We start from the raw sequence: 498 nt of genomic DNA on the forward strand, positions 1-498 counted from the left end.
ATTTCTTTTGATACATTTTGTATTATTGTTAGGGAAACTAAAACTACATAGTTGACTTTCGTCGCTAAGACCATTCAATAGAAACCTCGCAACCTCTTTCTGCAATATACTATTGTGTTGAAGGATAAAAGGTTATATGGCATCCGTCATATAGATCATTCAGTAAAACCTTGTGACCGAAGACATCACTTCAAGCTTTTTTGCCTAAGTCGCTTCCTCTTTTGCCTCCACTTTAGTGGCATTCGACTGATTATCAGTTGACTTCTCCTCAGGCTCGTGGATGCAGAACCAAGGATGGGTCTTTTGGAGAGCCTGGAGAGGAATTGCAAAAGAGTTAGATGGGTTTCTGTTTAGCAGTATACACTCAAATACATATACAAACTTGTTACAGTTAAATGAACCTCACCAGTCGGAACTTGGGGTGGTTCATGGCGTAGATCATTGGGTTGTAGACAGAAGCAGTCTTGGCCAGCAGAGAGGGGAGCATGGAAACCAGAG

The 498-nt window shown here is 41.4% G+C and overlaps 1 protein-coding gene across 1 annotated transcript in view; it reads right to left on the reverse strand.

The window, feature by feature from the left end:
* Positions 1 to 204: 204 nt before the first annotated feature.
* Positions 205 to 498, reverse strand: part of LOC143018696 (compound eye opsin BCRH2-like) — an 8821-nt gene continuing 8527 nt past the window's right edge. The window contains exons 8-9 of the mRNA XM_076174281.1: positions 407 to 498; positions 205 to 312 (exon numbers count right to left, since the gene is read on the reverse strand). The exon at positions 407 to 498 is cut by the window's right edge and continues 31 nt beyond it. Coding sequence (XP_076030396.1) covers positions 205 to 312; positions 407 to 498 — 200 coding nt within the window. The remainder of the gene's footprint in view (positions 313 to 406) is intronic.

The sequence above is a fragment of the Oratosquilla oratoria genome, chromosome 35, assembly GCF_046742065.1.
Source record: "Oratosquilla oratoria isolate Oo_2021 chromosome 35, ASM4674206v1, whole genome shotgun sequence".
Taxonomy (NCBI): Eukaryota; Metazoa; Arthropoda; class Malacostraca; order Stomatopoda; family Squillidae; genus Oratosquilla; species Oratosquilla oratoria.